General features: G+C 37.5%; 1 protein-coding gene across 2 annotated transcripts in view; it reads left to right on the top strand.

The window, feature by feature from the left end:
- LOC108675168 (restin homolog) overlaps window positions 1–16,653 on the top strand; it is a 57,342-nt gene that overhangs the window by 38,559 nt on the left and 2,130 nt on the right. The window contains exons 3-11 of one of the 2 annotated variants that reach the window (XM_018163159.2): window positions 2,603–2,677; window positions 3,013–3,669; window positions 4,214–4,282; window positions 5,105–5,179; window positions 10,269–10,421; window positions 10,727–11,056; window positions 11,364–11,550; window positions 11,984–12,203; window positions 13,714–13,767. In XM_018163159.2, the coding sequence (XP_018018648.1) occupies window positions 2,603–2,677; window positions 3,013–3,669; window positions 4,214–4,282; window positions 5,105–5,179; window positions 10,269–10,421; window positions 10,727–11,056; window positions 11,364–11,550; window positions 11,984–12,203; window positions 13,714–13,767 (1,820 nt within the window). Of the gene's footprint in view, window positions 1–2,602; window positions 2,678–2,805; window positions 2,831–3,012; window positions 3,670–4,213; window positions 4,283–5,104; window positions 5,180–10,268; window positions 10,422–10,726; window positions 11,057–11,363; window positions 11,551–11,983; window positions 12,204–13,713; window positions 13,768–16,653 lie in introns of those variants that run through there. The other variant, XM_018163160.2, reaches the window with a different exon arrangement.

The following is a 16,653-nucleotide window of genomic DNA, read 5'->3' as shown; positions in this document are numbered from 1 at the left end:
AATAGCGATACACTCTTCGCCTTTATGTACAACGTGTAGAAAGTGCCGCTATTTGGACAATATTACCCATTGATTTATCCGAATGCGTGGTCTAGTCAGCGCCGGTGCCCTGGCTCCAGTAGGATTGCTGCCGTAAAAAACCTGGTCTAGCAAGTATCTGGCGCCGTCGTTTATTTCATGACTCATTTGCTCTCAATTCTTCTGAAACTGGCGCTGAAAATTGCCGGTCGCAACCGATACTCTGACGAATCCTACGGCAAAGTAATGCTTAATACGAAAAACTTGACAATAGTAAAGACAAATCAAGTTTCCCATTGCAATCAATTTTATGATTAACAAACCTCTTAAAAATTTTTTTTCGGGGGTCAACTTTTTATTTGCGGAAAATCTCTAGAGAAATGCTGTCCGCTTGATAGTTGACACGTACATATGCGTGATAGGAAATACATTATCAGATTTTGGTATTCCTAAGGTACAAGTCTCGATTTGCCAAGCACGACTGGTGACCTAATCAGAGAAGAAAGTCGAACAGAACCCCGAACTCGAGTTATCTGATGAAAGCCAAAATTCTGCTTCAACTTTCCGAACACGAGCGATAACATGTCGTGCTTTCGTGTAATGAATTTATATTATGAAGAAAATTCGAATTTAAATTTTTTACAATGAGTTTCCTTCTACGAATAACGAAATTTCGTGTACATGTCACAGGCCACCGCATCGCTGTAACTTCATCCATGTGATTCATCGGAAATTAAGACATATCCTGACCTAATGAAGGATTCAAGTTTATGATAATAAAATTAGTAGCTTTTTGAATGAGAGACTTGTTTACGTAAGTCGTTTTGATATGAGATTACCGTGACAAATTGGATTCCTACACAATAAATGTATGAATGCGACTATATGGTCACCTAACGTGGTTTTGCGTGAGGGCTTCGTAACTTTTTTTATTTTAAGATTGAGCTGTAGCCATGCGATTCAAAATTGTACATATATTGTATTACAAAACGCTTAGTGATCAGCACGACTGATATTGACTGATAAACGCTAGAATTTGTCCTTGGGCAAGTTCCTTCTCATCATTTTCAATACTACTTTTATCTATTAAAAATATTTGACATGAATTTGTTAGTTTACTCTACAGAAACCACACAGACCAGTTTACTCTACAGGAACCAATAGAATCACAATGACTTTCGCCCTCCTTTAGATTTGCGAGTTTGCGAAATGTATTCCGCAATGCTGACTATACGATCGATGCATGCCGTTCTCGTTAACCTTTAGATTTGAGCATAGCTTGGGGTCCACCCATTGCATTTGCATATCAGGTCTAGGAATTGTTTCACCTGCTCAGCGTGATCTCGCCAGAGACAATCACCGGACAATCATTGTGAAATGGGCTCCACAATACCTAGTGCGATAGCTTTGCTATGAAAATTTAAATGGAAAGGTCAATAAAATTTTATGTTCATAGGACATGCATTTTGTATTTTAGGCAAAAACACTGCACGAACGATGTCGGAATGAAATAAATTCCTCCGAAACTTAAAATTTTTGAAAAATGGTGCTGCTAAAATCCCGTTTTTTTTTTTCGAAGTAGCTGAATGCAACCAAGCAACATATTTTATTTCGTCTGACACATAAATATCTATTCACCTTCGACATTAATAAATATTATACTGTCCTTTTCCATGGAGCTAAAAAATCATACCGAACAGACAATAAATCTGGTTACAATCGCCTGCCATATATTCATAACTTTTAGTCGTATAACTCCAGGCTCATTTCTTGACAATTCGATATGCATGCGTACTCGACCACGCTTGTACGGCGCTTTCACATGCAGTAAAAGAAATTGCATGCAATAAACATTCAATTTCACGCGTATGTTATGAATATTAATGAAATACATGTCATCGTTAAACCCTTTTCGAGTGGGCGCTTTAGAAAGCGCCGAGTGGGCGGACGATGTGTATACGTACTAGATTGTCCGTAAAGTTCGGTGCCGCAAGCAGCGCGCGCGAGAGAAAGTGACCTCGGGGGAAAAAAACATGATGTAGAATGCACTTCTGTTGCATGCATACAATTCCTGTATACATACCTTTGTTTTACAGTCTGTTTGAGTAGATTATTGATGTAGAACAGTTGCCAATGGATTTTTTAAATCTCTGTAATGTTATACGTATTCCTTTTCTGGCCCGGCTCTAGGTCAATTGTGATTAGTCATGGTTGCTCAATTTCTAGCCTGATAAGACTATAATTGCCTGGGATTACGCTAAACAAATCGTCATAAAAGCGAACGGGACAACATGTTTTTGTTTTCCGGTTTAAAATTTCGTTGATTACTTGGGAGCTGGATTTAAAATCGTTACTACAGAATATTATAAATTTGATAGAGCTTCGATGAACGACCGTAAATTTAAACTTCTATACATATTTATGAATCGGAAATGAATTCATCCATTTACCTTGAATTCTTTAATATGATACACAGATATTATCACTGGCATCCTTTGGAATGCGAGTGAATGTGATTAAGTTAAGTTAATAAGTAAGTTGAGGCTAATAAATATTTATACAACCATCGTTTTGATTGCCACAGACGGTGAGCGCGTGGACCGAGCCATAGCCATCCTGCGTCAGCTCAGCGAGGAGTGGACGATCAACGCTGAAAAAGGTGCCATAGTAAATAATTACCCACAAAAAAAATTGTCTGCAATTTTTTTACATTGCTTTTGTGCTTAAATTTTTGTTTGGAATATAAGTTTGAATATAATATATTAATATACTACCCTGCAAAGCGAGGAGTGGACGATCAACGCTGAAAAAGGTGTCGTAGTAAATAATTACCCACAAAAAAATTGTCTGCTATTTTTTTACATTGTTTTTGTGCATAAATTTTATGTTTGTAATATAAGTTTGAATATAATATATTAATATACTACCCTATTTAAACTTCTTATAGTTGTCAATGACAACTGAACGCATAATGAATGCTTCATAATTTCTCAGAGGAAAGTGAGAACAAAGTCGAACAGCTGAACGACAAGATCGCATACTACAACTACTTCAATCGTAGTTCTCGGCCTGCCTACCGCCGCAGCAGCAGCACCAACTCACACAACTATAACTACGTGGTACCTCAAACTCCTTCTCAAACCCAGAAGCCCGACCAACTTATCAAAAACGATCAAGTTCGCTCCAAGATAAAAGAAGACGCGCTTGCAATTGCCAGCGAACTCATCGAGATCGCCAACCGTCGAAGCCCGAGTCGTAGTCCAAGCCCTCCTAAATTTTACGCAAAGCAAAAGTCACCTTTTGACTATCCCGACAATAGGAGTGACTCAGCTAAAGCTTCCAACGGATATCCAAGCACCAATTTAAACGGTTATAACAAAGATTCCCCAGGTTACATCAAAGGATACCAGCCTCTTCAGTTTGCGAAACATTCAGCTTATAATTTCAGCAAGCCGGGTCTGAACGGTCCTCTTACTGCACCTCCACGTCTCGACGAGAAACAGAAGACTTTCCTGCCCTTCACTTTCCCCGAGCAGTTCCCGTACAAAATGCCTGCAGGCTTCACCACCAACGGGGTTACCTCGCCATCGGCGCTACCTCCAGTCTCGTCGCGGAAATTCAGCGAGGAGAACAATTTCCGTCGTCCTCTCGGTAACTATTGAAGTTCGAGTGATTTTTAATAATTACTTCTTTTAAGTATTCTGCTGAAAGTTTAACTTTTTAGCGCATTTTCTCATTTATGGAAAAAATGCACTATTGTGCTCGCCATGTCCGTCCGTCCGTCTGTCCGTGACCTCAAGTTTTCGTCGACGCGAAAATGCGCTCTCTGTCACTCACTGCAGTGAGTACTGAATTATACTTTTTTTTTCAAGTAATTTAGGTCTCTCATTCTTTGCTTTTGCGCACTTTTCGTTTCATTTTTCTCTGAGAAATATCTAGTGTCCATATTGTTATTTAGTTACCCCTATAAATGGATATTTTCTGGACGGCTATTTAGAAAATATACATGGAGTATTATTGTAAAAAACGGAAGTAAAGGCATAAACTATTTCGTTCGCAATTTCATTTATTAAGACGGAATGAATAAATTGAAAAATACACGGTCTACTGAGCTTTAAAGCGATATTTCAAGTAAATTATATCGAAATCACATGATTGATAATAATCCATTTATATTCGGAATTTGTTCTACCAGCAACTCTGCACGAGGACGAGGTGATGGCTCGTCGTCGCTACAGTGAAGATGTCCGCAAGAACTACCACGGTGAGTTGCGACACATTAACTTCATCTGAATAACAGTAATTAGAGTAACAAAATTAGATTTTATATTAATTTAACATTGATTCTGCTTATAACATGTAAATTTTAGTCCTGTATAGCTGTTTATTGAATAAATTGCAGCTTATTAGCATCGTTGAAGCTCCGAGTATGAACGCCTTCAATAACAGACTAGACTAAGCTATGCAGGAGTATATGTTCAGTCTTAAAATGCCTAGCAAATTACGGATCAGGCAATAAGTCCAGCAGCTATCTCAATCAATCGTCAGTTATGGAAAGATCGGGTTCCAAAGGCCGGATCCCTTGTGAATCAAGTCACGAAAAGTTCAAGAATTGGCAACAGGCCATGGGGGCCTATTTTTCTTCAATGACGACACTTCTATTCTATTCTATTCTATGATTGTTTTGACTTCCCATCTCATCTTCGGACAAAAATATACGACTCGCATTTGAGAATGCAAGCAGTGCATTTATTGTGCATTTGGCGGCGAAAGACATCTACATTCCACCGCTGATATTAAAATTAACTCTAGAATTATCCACGTTTAAATACTTTAAACTTTGAAATTCCTATATAATGTGATATTGGTTTAAATTTCTTGAAGATTTAACAAGAATGCTATGTTGCATGTGAATGCAGGTTAAATTATTTGAATTCATCATACCAGAATTTTAGCGAAAAAAATGATTAAATAAATCTTCTATTGTTATTTATCCGACGAATTTTCAATTCATAATTGACAGAACAAAATTTAAGGTACCTAAACGCAATATTTATAATAATTAATAATGTTTTGCAATTTTTAGACACTTCTGAGGTAGCCGACGAGCTGTACCGCCACCAGCGACGCATGTCTGAGGCCGGCGTCAGGAAGCACTCAGGTATCTTATCTCAACATTAATCTTTACTTATCTTAACATTTCATGCCAGCTGAAAAGAAGTACAATTTTTTCAGATTATTGTACCGTGTTAGCGTATTAGGTAGCACAATGTACGCATTATATATGTTTTCTTTACATTGCGTAAAATTAATCCAGTTTGCGCAAAAATATCCATTTCGTCCCATATCTTCAAAGTACCCATATCTTTGCATACTTAATTATTATACTTATGTATCCCTTCTTGTTATTTCTGTTTTATTGAATGATTCTGTAACTAACTCCACTTTGCTTGTACTCAAGTGAATAAACTTCCTTGCATGCCGCTAATCTACTGGGAAATAAAAAAGCTTTAGTTTCATTTCATATCTCCATCTTTGTTCTCCTTGAACCATTATTTTTTGGGTTCGATTCTGTAATTGCTTGTGGTTTTTTTCTAATGTCGTAGTTTTAAGTACAGAAATAATTTGCACTTGGCCACGTCTGCTGAGGTTAAAGGTGTCTTAAATCTTTATTTTCAGGGTTCGATTCTGTGATTGCTTGTGTTTTTTTCTAATGTAGTAGTTTTAAGTAAAAAAATAATTTGCACTTTGCCACGTCTGCTGAGGTTAAAGGTATCTTAAATCTTTATTTTCAGGGTTCGATTCTGTGATTGCTTGTGATTTTTTCTAATGTAGTAGTTTTAAGTACAGTGTTAGGGTTTTATAGAGCAGATTTTAATTCATCAAGTATTTTTATATTTGACAAGTATTTTTAGTATATGTACCTGCCGAAATAATAGGCACTTAGCCGCATCTGCGGAGTATCAAGGTAAGACCACTTGATTATTCCGAGAAGCGAAATAAATTCAGCCAAAAAGCTCCTTGGTCGAGCATCATTGGTGAGTAAAATTCTGAATTTATGAACGTTGTTAAAATTGTTCAATATTTGCTTGACGTTATGGATGGTTCGTTGCAATCAATATATGGTTCACATCCTGAGAAGTTTTGGTTCTCGTATCTATTATGAAAGTATGTTGTGGAAAAATTATTTTCAAGTTTTAATTTATCTTATACTGACTTAAAATTACTCCATACGTGAATTAAAATCGACATATAAAAAATAAATTCGTAAGACTCAAACAAAATATCACCAATTTCCCGTATGTTTGTAAAAAATCTTCAAAAATTGGCGAGTCAGCCAGATAGTTTATTTTTCAACTCATCGATATATTTTATCATTATTCAAAAGCGGTGTGGACACAAGGCTTTTTAATCAGATATATTGTATCATTATTCAAAAGCGGTGTGGAAACCAGGCTTTTCAATCAGATATACTGTATTTTATCATTATTCAAAAGCGGTGTGGACACAAGGCTTTTTAATCGGATAACAAGAAAGTTTACAAACAGCATCGAGGCTTGAGGTCGACAAACTGGATTCTTGACCTTGTCGAGGACGAGTAACTGAGTAACTGATGAAAAACTCTTGTGTCTCGACTCCCACACGAGGATCATGAACCAAAACTCAACATAGAATTCTAAACTCGAAACCAACTCCGTAGAATGTAGTCGTATTTAGACTTACGTTTCATTTATAATTGAAAATGCTGCTAAAAATCGTTATTTTTTATATGCATTCTTCTATTATATTCATGATCAAATTTACTGATTCGGTAGGCATTCAGTTGAACATACGGTTAACAAAGCCATATGGGTATATTTCAATATATTCCTAAGCAGCTATTACTAAAACGCCCAAGTTAGCACCTAACACATTTTATAAGGTGCAATCGTTGAAATAGGCTTCCGCTGTGACTAATTTCATGACCTCTTCCACGCAATGGGCGCTTGAGCGTGAAGGCCTCATCTCGCTGCTGGGCACTGCATTACGCTTCACAATACAGGCTTCCGTGATGATGGTTTCCGTTCCGTAGGGACCAGAACGACTTGTTCAGGACTCCTGAATTGGGTCTTATTCACCCACTAGCCTTAGAGCAAATAGGAGCTTTGAACATTGAAGCTCTTTCATGCAAGACAAATAGAGAGGTAGACCGTTTTGACATTCATGCTCAAGATTAGGATGTCTTGATACTGCTTTCTTGTATAATTGGCAGAGTTATATAATTTTATCATCCAATAAAAGTGAACAATTTCGTTCATATCTCCTGAACATGGTGCATAATAGATTATCTGGAATTTTTTACGTTTGATTGTATGTTATAAAATTGAATTCATATCAGATTTTGATGATTTACTCTGGTTATTTATCTAATGCTCAAACAAAATTAGATGTCAACGTCAATGAGATTCTTTCACGGATGTAATTAGCGTTTCCTGTGCATGTGGCAAGATTCCGCAGCACCGGTTGGCTAGCAACTTGCCGTGCTTGCTTAGCCGTGTATATTCAGTGATGATCTAACCGTGGTCGGTGTTGTGTTGCGCAGCGAGTGTTGTGACTGTTCGAAATAATGAGGACACTTCAGCATTTTTTTACACTGTGACATCTGAAAATTTCATTTTGGCGTTAGATCTATTTTTCGTTGTGTTTGGATGTACATCAGTGTAAATTTGCTTTTTGCTCGACTCGCTTTTGCCCGTTTTTCAAATATCTTTTAATGAAATCGACGGTGGCGCGGGGCGGCTTGTGAGTTGTGTCACAGTGTCAGCCTGACAACTGGTAAACTGCGAGTCTGGGACAATGTCAGGCGTCTCAGTTGTCTCTGAATGTACTTTAGAATTCGGATCATATTTTTTATATGAAAATCCGTCTCATTGCTGAACTGAAATTTGGATTGAGATTTTATCAATAACACTATCCATTATTCTTTATTAAAGTAATCACAGTCACAGCCTCACAGGACACAGGTCAATCAGATTTCAGCCTTCAGGTATGACTAATTGACAATTTTTAATTAAACACAACCTTTTAAAATACTTTAAGAAAGTTTAAATTGTGATTTCTAAGGTAGGTAAATGTCAAGCAGCTGAAAAGTTGAAAACCTAAGACTAAACAAGAGACAAGACTAGTCAAAGCACAGAAAAATTCTGATAGGATTCTTGGTCTGCCAAATGCTAATTATATTTATTTTTAGTAATACTTTAGATAAAGTGCATCAAAAAAAAAAAAAGTTTTCTTTAATTATATGTTTTTTTGGGGTGCACATTAAGAATCTGAAATCTGTTTTTGGTGGTCGGCATCAGAAATTTTTAATAGAACCTGTTCCTAACTGGACCTAACCTTCGAGGTTTTCGTTGATTGGCTAGGTTTTTCTGGCTGCCAGATGGACTCCAAACATAGAAAAAACCTATTGGCTAGGTTTTTCCGGCTGCCGGACTGACTAAAAACATAGAAAAAAAACCTCGTAGGTTAGGTCAAGGTCCAGTTACTGGCAGTTAGGAACAGGTTCCATTAAAAATTTCCGATGCTGACCACCAAAAACGGATTTCAGATTCTTAATCTACACCCCAAAAAACATATAATAAAAAAACACCCTTTTTTTGGATGCACTTAATCTAAAGTAATACATTTTTTTCTATTTAGTGATAAATTTCTGTTACCAGAGACAGACAATGAAGAGTGGAATTTTAGTGTCTCACATTTAGAAGTATATGCATATTATATATACCTACTGGTTCAATAGCAATCTAAAAGTAATTTCAGATTAATTTGAAACTATTTGTACAGTGAAGTATCCAGCATATTCATTTGCTGGCCAAATTAAATTTTGACCCAGATAATCTTGTATGCAAGATTGCAAGTACCTAGTCATAACTAAGTCAGGTATATTAGAAGAATGTAATGCTGGTTGCATTTTACTATGACTGTTTAGTGTGGACTGCATGGTAGCAATATGTATTAATATAAAAATTTTAAAAAGTGTTTGGTAGTCAATCCATACTTGAAAACCATAGATTGAAATTCACTTTACACAGACAGTGTCATGTCTGTGTACTGGTACTGGTAAATATACCTATATAATCTGGAAGCCAGAAATGACATGCTCTTTGAAAATGTTTGCAGTTTATCCAATTGACTGTTCATTGTTCTCATGCTTTGCATAGTTTTGTAGCTTGAATATTCAAATTGTGAACTGTGATGTGTAACTGTAACCTATTATATAGGCTTACTGAAAGCACTTTATTGTAATTATATATAGCATAAATTGTGAAAGTGTAAGAAATGGGTAGTATGAAAAGAGGGTCTTCACTCCCTAGTGGAGACAATGGCAGGAATGTGAGGACTGGGGTTCCTACTTTACGCCAGCCTCCTGCCAAAAGACAAGCTCTAGTCCCAAAGCCTACAGGTAAGAAAGTATTCCAAGAATGTTGTCATTTTTAGCGCATTTTCTCATTTATGAAAAAAATGCACTATTGTGCTACAATTAATATGAAAACACGTTGGATTTGAATTTGATGACACTTAAAACGATTGGCAGGATTTTTTTCTTGCCATTTTATTGTTTTACTCTATTGTGGAGTCATTTAAGCCCTGAATGTTCTTATAGCATAACAAAATGATTATAAATAAATCAAATACCAGTACCATAATTTTAGTTAAAGAGTCACAGTTGACATTGATTGAGCTAAGTATTTGTTCAACTGGTCTTGGCATTTGGCAATGTAATTCAAAAATGTCTTCAATTTCTTCTCTTCAAGAATGAGGTAAGTTTTTGAAATGAATAATTTCAGGATTAAAATACGAATGTCTTTTAACTGATTACTCTGTTCTTTGGACTATTTCATGTTTGTATGCATTTGTCTTTTTTTTAAATCCAATAAAATGAGCCTTAAAAGTGACATTAAGTTTGCATGCACTTACGGTATTTCTAAATTTAATTTCATATCATTTATACTCTGCCGCATCAGCCATTTTCAGTTGTTTTGCATGTTTGTTTCATCTTCAGCTTTTCTCCTATCTTGGTTGCATCTACTTACATGTTGGTTTCGGTTTTTTCCAATTCTTTATTTTTCTGATAGGTACCAGTTATAAACTCATTTACTACGGTATCTATTTATAAAATTGTATTGTACATTGTCAGCATTGAATTGTAAGTCTGTATCAAATGTGGCTCTGAGAGCTGCATGCTCCTTGAATAACAAATTTGTTTCCAGATGCTTCAATTGTTCTCACTGAAGACACCGATCAGTTCATGATTGGCCAGCGAGTGTGGGTTGGAGGCAGTAAGCCCGGTGTCATTTCCTTCATTGGAGAAACGCAATTCGCTCCTGGAGAATGGGCCGGAGTTACACTTGATGAACCTAATGGTTAGTGATTATGACCAATGGGCAATACTGTGCAATATAAAAATGACTGCTGTTTCGAGATAAAGAATGTGGCTTATTAGAGTCTACGCAATTTAAATACCTACAGTTGCAATATTTTCATAAAATCCGAATAATTTCTTGCTGTAGTTCAACTGAATAATGCATAGTATACTAACATCAGTTGCTCGATTTTTATATGCAACTGTCAACTCCAGTTGTTGTCCAGTTATGGAGTACGGTAGTATATATGAATTTGCACAAGCATATGCAACAGAATATAAAGCTGGAGTATTGAATTGCTGCAGGTAAGAACGATGGCTCAGTGGCCGGCGTGCGTTACTTCCAATGCGAGCCAAAGAAAGGCGTATTCTCGCGCCTCACGCGCCTATCCCTCGTGTGTCTGTACGAGGAGTACATGGATCGTGATCCTCACGAACCTTCATGCGCCCGCAGCAGCCTCAGCCCTGCCCGTAGTATTTCTTCGTCAGGAGCAGGTCGCTCTTCAGTCACCCCCACACGGAAAGTCTCGCCCCCTGCCAGTGTCAAGTCCGCAGCCACCCCGTCTGTCAAGTCCACACCCATGGCTGCGCCCACCGGTGCAAGCGTTGCCCGGAAAGCCTCGAGTAGCACTCCTGGTGTGTGTCGCTCATATGTTTCTGGGTATTTGAATCCTGAATTATCTAATACGGTACTATAGCATACCTATACTTGAAAAGTATAAAATATTCACTTCCATCGTATTGTTTGACTTCATTCTTCCTGGTTTAATTTCTATCTAGGCTTCAACGATTTTTTCTCTAATGGAGTTTAGGTTGTAATCTTCTGCACATATATATTTTTTTCGTTTTATGCCTTTATGTCATTCAAATAATTGTCGCCATATATGTTTACAAAGGTTGTTTTGCACTTACTTGTGTCTTCATTGACGTTTATTATGGCCAGCTGCTCCGAGTCTGACCTCGTACGGCCAGCTTAGTGTAGGTGACCGTGTGGTGGTGAACAGCAAGAGCGGCGTGAGGGTTGGTCTGCTCAGACACCTCGGCCGCACTGAGTTCGCTGATGGACTCTGGGCTGGCATCGAACTCGATGAACCCGCGGGCAAGAATGATGGATCAGTTGCCGGAAAAAAGTTCGTGGCGTTTGTTATCTATTATATATAGAATGCATATTAATGAGATATTTCTTCATTGCAGAGGCTTAAGTATAGCTCGGAAATAAAGAAAAAATAATTAAAATTATCAAAGAAAGATGCACAGTGTTTTTTTAGAAATTCTTGAGAACGGACTTATTTTTAGCGTATTTTTCATTTATGAAAAAAGGCGCTATTGTGCTCGTCATGTCCGTCTGTCTGTCTGTCCGTCCGTGACGACGTTTTCGTCGACGAGAAAATGCGCACTCTGTTGCTCACTGCAGTGAGTACTGAGTTATATTTTTTATTCATGCGGAAGCATTTTCAGTAGCCTAGTCCAGTCATTGAAAAATCCATGTGCTGTGGAATCAAATGCAATATCGGGTACTTGTATTCCAATGGAGTTCTTCAAATCGCTGCCACCTGCGTGCAGATACTTCACGTGCAAGCCGCTGCACGGACTCTTCTCACCCATCCAGTGCGTGAGTCGCCTAACAGGAACCACAACACCGCGGCGCGCCTCGGCCGCGTCGCGCTTGCCATCTTCATCTCTTCGGCGCTCCAACAGCAGGGAGAGCTTGGGTGGGCAGAGCGTCACGTCTAGTGTCGGTGCCTCGAGCGTCGCTTCTTCTATTGCGCGTCCCACATTCAGGGTGAGGCTGTGGGCACGCAACTCGAGTTTCTGTTCTTACCAGGCATTTGACATTCAAAAAATGTTGAGCGAAGTAAACGCGTACGTCAATGCTTTTTTACAAACGCTGATTGAAATATCTGGCGTGTGGGCAACGGTGAATACTAATACTGGTACTTAAAATCAAATTGTAATAAACGTTTTTTAAAGGTTGATTTAAACCACAGACTTGGAAACAACGTAGAATAGACGAAATCAACTCGTAATAAACGTTGATTTGAACCATTGACATGAAAACAACGTATAATTGACGAAATCATCTCGTAATCAATGTAGTTTCAACGTCATTTGACGTAAGGGTTGACGACTTTCCTTATGATTTCTGTGACATCCAAGAGGTAATAGCATACAAAATATTTTAGAGGAAGGTTACGGTATGGTATATTAGATATTTGAGGGATAGTAATGACATCCAGAACTTTTGGAGAACATATACTCAAATGATGAGAGGTCTTTCAAAGGCTGAGCAGAACATAGGAACCAAAAACTGTACCTCCATCCATGCAGTGTGGTTCAGTGGGCCAGGAGAGTCCTTAACAGCAAGAATTTATATATACTAATCCTTGTCAGATATTTGAACTGTCTGTGTTTGTTGTGTCAACCCATGCTTCGTCTGTTTGTCATAGACTTTAAAGTTAGTATGTTTTGTATGATTTTGTCTGTCGTCGGTCATGGGTGCATGTTTTGTAAAAAAGACATAAAATGAAGTACCGTACCGGTACCAATAAATAGGTTAATACCGGAATTTATCATTTTAACTCATATTCTTACCAAACATATAGCTATTAAGTGCTCATGTACGTAGTTCTCGCGCATTTCCGATCTAAAAATGTTCAAATAATTTTGATTTATTTTTGACATTTTTTTGTGTAAGCTACAATATCTGTTTGATAACGCCTAATTACAAATAACGCGTGACATATAACAACGAGATTTACTGACTCACTACATAATAAGTACGTACGTAACTTAACGATTTTTTAAAGGGTATCGAAGATGGCCATACTGTGAAAAATGTCTTGCACCATCGTTTCGCCTTGTCAACATTAATTTAGCATTTTTAAATCTTTCAATACCTGCTTGGTTAAAATTATTGCGATTAATCACAAGTTTTATCCCTAGAAATTGTGGTTTTAATTGATATTTAAACGCATTTTACGTGTTTTGTCCCCCCAGAAACGTATTTATGAATTAAATTCGGGATTGAATTTTATCCCTGCTAAATTGATATTCGCTCGTTTCATTTTGATTGATTAACTCAGTCCTCACCACATGATTAAAACGTTCACAAATTTGTTCTGGTTTTCAAAGAGTGTAATTTTCTTACTCAGCTTCCAAGGGTGTTTCTAGCAGTGATGTGTAGTGAGTGTTTTGACCCTTAATTAATGTGCAGAAACCTTTTCTAGTCAGCTTCCAAAGGTGTTATTATAAGCGCTGAGTAGTGAGTGTTCTAAGCCTTAATTAATGTGCAGAAACCGAGCTATGGAGGCATCAACACTGCAGCCCGAGCCAACAAAGCCCTTCAGGTATGCCCCGTACACGGCCCCATGGCTGNATGGAGGCATCAACACTGCAGCCCGAGCCAACAAAGCCCTTCAGGTATGCCCCGTACACGGCCCCATGGCTGCTCTCATCAAGACACGCGGCTGAGACCCTCGTACTGCAACTCCGTCTTTATTATTAACATTTACAATACACTCAGATGAAACTTTGATCTCGAGGCTAGGTAGATCAAACACTAATTCGTTTATAATTGCCTGGAAAGTATGAGTGGTTTGTTACAATTAACGCAGTTAGATAAAACTTTGATCTCGAGGCTAGGTAGATCAAAGACTAATTCGTTTATAATTTGATGGAAAGTATGGGTGGTTTGTTACAATTAACGCAGTTAGATGAAACTTTGAGATCGAGGCTAGGTAGATCAAAGACTACCGGTAATTTGTTTATAATTGCCTGGAAAGTATGAGTGGTTTGTTACAATTAACGCAGTTAGATGAAACTTTGATCTCGAGGCTAGGTAGATCAAAGACTAATTCGTTTATAATTGCCTGGAAAGTATGGGTGGTTTGCTTCTGCTAGCAGAGATAGGTTATAGTTGAGAAATTTTGAGCTGCTACGATAGTTCATGGGCTTTGAGAAATATATTGCTTAACGTCACGGTTTAGGTACTATATCGAAGTTGAGGAATATATAAACGATAAACCAGGAAGTTGAGATAAATTCCAGGTATTGATGGTAAGTCGTAGGTAAATGATCATGATAACCTGTACAATAGGTACGTTTCTTTAGGTAATTGTCGATTGGTCCATTACTTAAAGAAACCTTTTTCCACAGCTTACTTACGTTTTTACTCTTTAATTTTCCGCATGCTTATCACATGTATTCGTATGGTGCAGATAACACCTAGTATCGTGCTTCTTCCCTTTACTTGTCGAGTCGTTTTCAATGGTCCTTGCTTCCATCACATTGTGGCACATTTGTTCTTCGTTCGTCTGTCCAAATATTTTGCTGTGTTTAACTCTGAACTTTATGTTTTGATATCACTTTAATCTGTGATTTGGTAAGTTTGTGTATTGTTTACATTTCGTGTACCGTTCCTCCCGTAATGTTTGCATTGCTTGCAGTCAGCACTGATGTTTTGACCCTTACTTGTTAGCTCGCTGTGTTTTCGTCCTTGCCATGCACCACATTGAAAATTGTCTTACTTCAATTGTAAAAAAAAAACTGTTGAGTAATTGCAATGTTCTTTCACGATGTCGTTATTATTCTAACTTTTTTAACTGTACTGAACGTAGTTTGCTAACCATTGTTTGGTCGTAGAGTACATACTATATATTTGTTTCCTATCCTGTGATGTTATATATTAGCGTATAGTAGTAGTAATTCGATGGTAGCGGAAATTTATTTATTTAGTAAAAAATATTTTATTTTTTGACGCCAGCTCACCCAATATTTTTATATTCGCTTGCAGCAATTAATATCATAACCTTGCATAATCATGTATTTACGTCAAATTATGTACTATTTTTCTTAATCTAGCTTGTTTACTTATGCTTTTTATAATTTATGCGTTTTAATAAATTTTTCCTCCTTCGATATTTAATGTAATTTTTAATAATTAATAGATGCTTCTAATTTTCTAAATGACGAAGTTTCTGTTTCACATTGTTCATTTCAATTTCCAAGGATTTGCATAGTTCACTACCGTATATTGTGATCTTTGTTATTGTTGTAGGTACAATTGATCTTCAATGTTGTGTCTTTTGCTCCAATTTTCACCATTATATTCCATCTATTCACGCTTACTTCTTGCCCGTTTTTGTGCGTCCATGTTTTCGGCGCAGTTAAAGGCTTCACCATTCAACTTCTTGACTTACTCGCGTAGTACTATATAAAAATCTTATTAAGAGAACTTTACGCATATTTTCATTCAGCCAAGCTGTTTCAATTAAAGAAACTATTGAGTCTGTTGAGCGGTTGCCAGCTGTGTTGACGCGTTGTGCGATCAGTTGCTACCAAATTTTTTTATTTATTCAAAAAGTAAAATATTTGTAATGTTCCTTTTACTTTTCTTTTCTAATAGGTACCTTTAATGTATCGAAGTTGATCTGCGCGTATCAGATTAAACCTTTCATCCTTTCAGTCTGATGAATCCGTTCTTTAAATGCTCTAGAAGATTCTTCATGGTTAACAATGAATATTGCAGGATCGAAATAATAGTACCGGTAGGTACGTTTCATGTCTCGGCATTTGAACTAAATTATTATTAGTACGGTAAAATATTCTTGTCAAGAACTCAGATCAACATACCGGTATGCTTCATCCGAAGGACATGTACTATTGCTTCTGACTTTGCAATATGTTGATGATACTCGTACAGAATCTGCTTTAATAAAACTAGGCCATCTTCTTCTGCAAGAGCCATTCACGTGGCACTAACATTAGCTATAACCACGCTTTCCATCTTCTGTGTTACTATATCGCGATCTCGGCGCCTATCTTCACTGAGCCTCCAACTGAGCGGCCATCTACTAACTCAACGTTGGACTCGCCTCTTCCAAGTGCTTGCCGAACCTGTGCTCGCTTTAATGAACAATTCGCTAAATCTACCACGACTCGTGCTGGCCTGATGCCCAATAACAAGAAACTCACCCAATCTAGCACGACCCCTGCCGGTTTGGGACCAATAAAGAGAAACTGACTCAATCTATCTCGGCCGGTCAGTGACCAATAACAAGAAACTCACCCAATCTAGCACAACTCGTGCCCGTCAGTGACCAATAACAAGAAACTCACCCAATCTACCACGACCCCTGCCGGTTTGGGACCAATAAAAAGAAACTCACCCAATCTACCACAACCCCTGCGGGTTTGTGACTAATTCTTAGTATCCTTAGTATTTGTTTGGGACA

Source organism: Hyalella azteca, unplaced genomic scaffold (genome assembly GCF_000764305.2).
Source record: "Hyalella azteca isolate HAZT.00-mixed unplaced genomic scaffold, Hazt_2.0.2 contig4106, whole genome shotgun sequence".
Classification (NCBI taxonomy): Eukaryota; Metazoa; Arthropoda; class Malacostraca; order Amphipoda; family Hyalellidae; genus Hyalella; species Hyalella azteca.
This window is presented reverse-complemented; position numbering and strand designations above follow the sequence as displayed.